Genomic DNA, 3,526 nt, shown 5'->3' with positions numbered 1-3,526 from the left:
TTAAGGCAATATTTGCCTTAAAAGATATTTGTTCATCCAAGGAACTGGTATCTATTTTGTTAATACCAGCAGTAGTTCGGTGATGTTTGGATTTAATTATAGAGATTGGCCAGCTCATGGGAGAAATTTCCGAATGAAACCGACCACAAGTTCATTAAAGTAAAGCCTTTTAAGGTTTGCAGCACCTCTTTGTCCCAAAGAGGACATCAAAGAAGGTAGATCTTTCTCGACTGCTTCAGTTCAGCGTGGAAAAAGAAAAAAAAGAAAAAAAGAAAAAATTATATATATGTGCGAGCAAAGGAATGGACCAAGCTAATCATAGAAGAAACCCTTTCATGATTTAAATTTATTTATAAACGTGAGAATACCCAAGAAGAACAGTATCAAAACAGACCCTAACCAAAAGCATCCATTAGTCAGACTAGAATTACTCACTGAAAGCAGAGGACTCGATTAAGACTGAAAACACTAGCACTAGCGGTAGGAGCAGCAGTAGAGATGCATCTTCACTTAAAAGGGAGGTAGCAGGGGTCAAGCCATGGGTTGGTATGGTCTATGTAGGGCTGCATCATCCCCGCGCCACCACCATAGATCATGCTGTCATTAGGGTTCATGACGTCCATGAACCAGCTCGGTCTCTCGAGAGCCTCCATCGCCGCCTCCATCGGCGTCTTCTCCTTCATCACCGGCACCGGTCCCTCCACCGGCGGCGCCGCCGCCGCCGGCACTACTTGGCTCGACGCCTCGACCCTCTGCGCCCTCAGCATCTCGATCCGCTCGTGCACCATCTTCATCTTCATCTCCACCATCCATGCAAGGCTCGTCACGTCCTGCATGCCGGCGTTGTGCAGGCTCCGCCCGGCGAGGCCTTCGTACATGAGCATCGTGGTCTCGAGCTCGCGATTTTCGCGCTCCTGCCTGCGTAGCTGGTCCTGCAGCTTCGTCACGCGCTGCAGGAGGAATCCTTCCTGGTCCATCATCTTCTTGGACTGCTCCATCTCCGGCATGCTCCGGAAGCGGGCGACGACTTGCGTCGCCTCGGGGACCGACGGCCACATCACCGGGAGGGGCTCATGGGGGCTGTAGACTACGAGGCAAGCTTTGACGTCGCAGAGCGTCGAGAGCTCACTCACCTTCTTCACCAAGCCCTTCCTCCTCTTCTTCAAGGTGGCCCTCCGGTGGGAGTCGTTGGCGATCCATGCCAGGTTCACCTTCTTCCTAGCCATGGCGTCACAAGTAATTGTAGTGGGCTATGGGAACGATTTGCACCGTACTTATGGAAGAAAAGAGGAGGAAATCAGGAGATTTGGTGCAATTTAGATTTGATTAGGCGTGATGACTCATGGGTGCAATTAAGGTAAGAAATCATTGGGAGGATCTGGTGGTATTATTAGGAAGGCTTTGTCCGTGGAATCACCGGACTTGATTGATTATATGTGTATCTTGCAGCGAATAATCAACTCATAATCTTTTATAACATAATTATGTGGGTTTAAGACTTGATTAGATGTGCATATTGCCTTTCATTGAGACATCTTTCCAATCTCATGCACGAGAATCCCGCTATGAATTGAATCCATGTATAGTGAGTCTTCTGTTATTTCGTGGAAAGATTTGGTAATAATGCTCCAATGGATCCAAAATAAAACGAAAAGAAGGACAAGAGTATTTATTAGACAGTCCAAAAAAAATCCTGACCTATTCATTAAATAGGCCAGAATTTGAAACCTAAATATATTCTATTAAATAAATATTAAGATTGCAAATAGGTTGGATTCACCTATGACTTACGCCCTGTTTGGGGGAGCTTTTGGAGTGCCCCTGTTTGGAGGGGCACTTTCTGGCCCTCCAAAAGTACTTTTAGATGAAAAACTATGTTTGGTAAATTTTTCAAAAAACTGTTTCAGCTTTTGCGGGAAGCTGAAAACAGCTTTTGGGAGGAAGCTCCAATTTGGAGCTTTTGGGAGGAAGCTGTTTCAGCTTTTTCGGATAGCTGTATTTTTGACAAAAATGCCCATATTAAAATATAATAATTACATAGCTTGTCCCTTTATAAACCTAAAAATTTGCTGAAGCCAAGAACCCTAGCCGTCAGACTCCCTTCCGTAAGAAAAGATATTTTTTTTTTCAATTTTTGTATGCATCTCTTGAACCACATTTTAGAAGAAAAAATTTTTAATCCTTCTCCGTACCTTACAAAATCAATTATTGTTTTTTTTTTTAATCATCAACCTCGTGGCCCACGCTGAGGTCCTCCTCGAGCGTGGACCACGAAGAAGAGCCCTTGGACCGCGAGAAATATTAATATGTTATTTTAAATAATTTAATATTATGTTATATTATAAAAAATAATTTATACTAATAATTATAATATTTTATACCTTTATTATTGTATTATACTATAAATATTATATTATATTACATTACATTATAATACATTAATATGTTATTTTAAATAATTTAATATTATGTTATATTATGAGAAATTAATTTATATTAATAAGTATAATATTTTATACTTTTATTATTGTATTATACTATAAATATAATATATATTACATTATATCATAATATATTAATATGTTATGTTAAATAATTTAATATTATGTTATATTACCAAATATTAATTTACTCTAATAATTATATTACTGTTATGCTATATTAACATAATATTAATTTATATTACAATAATATTATACTATATCGTATATTTATATATTAATTTATGTTATGTTTTATTATGTTCTGTTGTATAATACTATGCAATGTCCTTTATGGTAATTTTGTCATAAAAAAGTGCTTTCTCAGTTTGTTTACCAAACATAAAACAAAGTACCACAGCACTTTACGAATGTAGTTACCAAACAGTAAACAGCTTTTTATAACAGCTCTACTTCAGACAGCTCTACTTTCAACAGCTCTACTTCCAACAGCTCTACTGCCAATAGCTCCCCCAAACAGGGCCTTAACCTGTGTCGATCCGATCCGACCTGTTTTAAAGGATCATGGGGCCTGATTAGATTTTAAAATTGGATACAATCCATTTTGGAGATCGGATTTGGGTTTTTTGAATTCTGACTCGACCCCATCATTTGAAATTTTGGCAATGTTTGGGTTTCTAATCCTACAATCCGATCTGATCCGAACCCGGTAAACCATTTGGCCCTGCGGGCCACAAAGGTGCAAGCCTAGCCGCCCAGCCCTGGTACATTACAAAATGACTCACTACAGTGACTCAAAATTTCTAATTTTGATGCATGGAGTCGCGGAACTGTAACAAAAAGTTGGTAGCATATTTTTGTTGGCTGCTTCTTAGTGAGCCTAATTCTATGGATATCTATCAGATTCAACCTGCAGGCCACTTGAAACATGTATAGTCTATTTAATTTCATCAATCAGCAGATCTTATATGTAATGAAAATTCTGTGCATCCAAATTTCAGCGATTCATCAATGGGTACATAATTATCCACTCAGGCATTCAACAAATGAATTGAAGTTTTCTTACGCAATTTCGCAACCTATCT

At 39.0% G+C, this 3,526-nt stretch overlaps 1 protein-coding gene across 1 annotated transcript; it reads right to left on the bottom strand.

Moving 5' to 3' along the window:
• Positions 1 to 506: 506 nt before the first annotated feature.
• On the bottom strand, positions 507 to 1,427 carry LOC103723240 (agamous-like MADS-box protein AGL80). Its single transcript, XM_008814095.2, has one exon. It carries the CDS (start codon positions 1,224 to 1,226, stop codon positions 507 to 509), a length of 720 nt encoding a protein of 239 aa, XP_008812317.1. The 5' UTR covers positions 1,227 to 1,427.
• Between the last annotated feature and the right edge of the window lie 2,099 nt (positions 1,428 to 3,526).

This window comes from Phoenix dactylifera, unplaced genomic scaffold (assembly GCF_009389715.1).
Source record: "Phoenix dactylifera cultivar Barhee BC4 unplaced genomic scaffold, palm_55x_up_171113_PBpolish2nd_filt_p 000789F, whole genome shotgun sequence".
Classification (NCBI taxonomy): domain Eukaryota; kingdom Viridiplantae; phylum Streptophyta; class Magnoliopsida; order Arecales; family Arecaceae; genus Phoenix; species Phoenix dactylifera.
Note: the sequence above shows the minus strand (reverse complement) of the source record. Positions and strands in the feature narration are given on the sequence as shown.

Excerpts from the sequence above, each read along its gene's own strand:
- LOC103723240 (XM_008814095.2), bottom strand. The coding sequence starts at position 1,226 with ATGGCTAGGAAGAAGGTGAACCTGGCATGGATCGCCAACGACTCCCAC.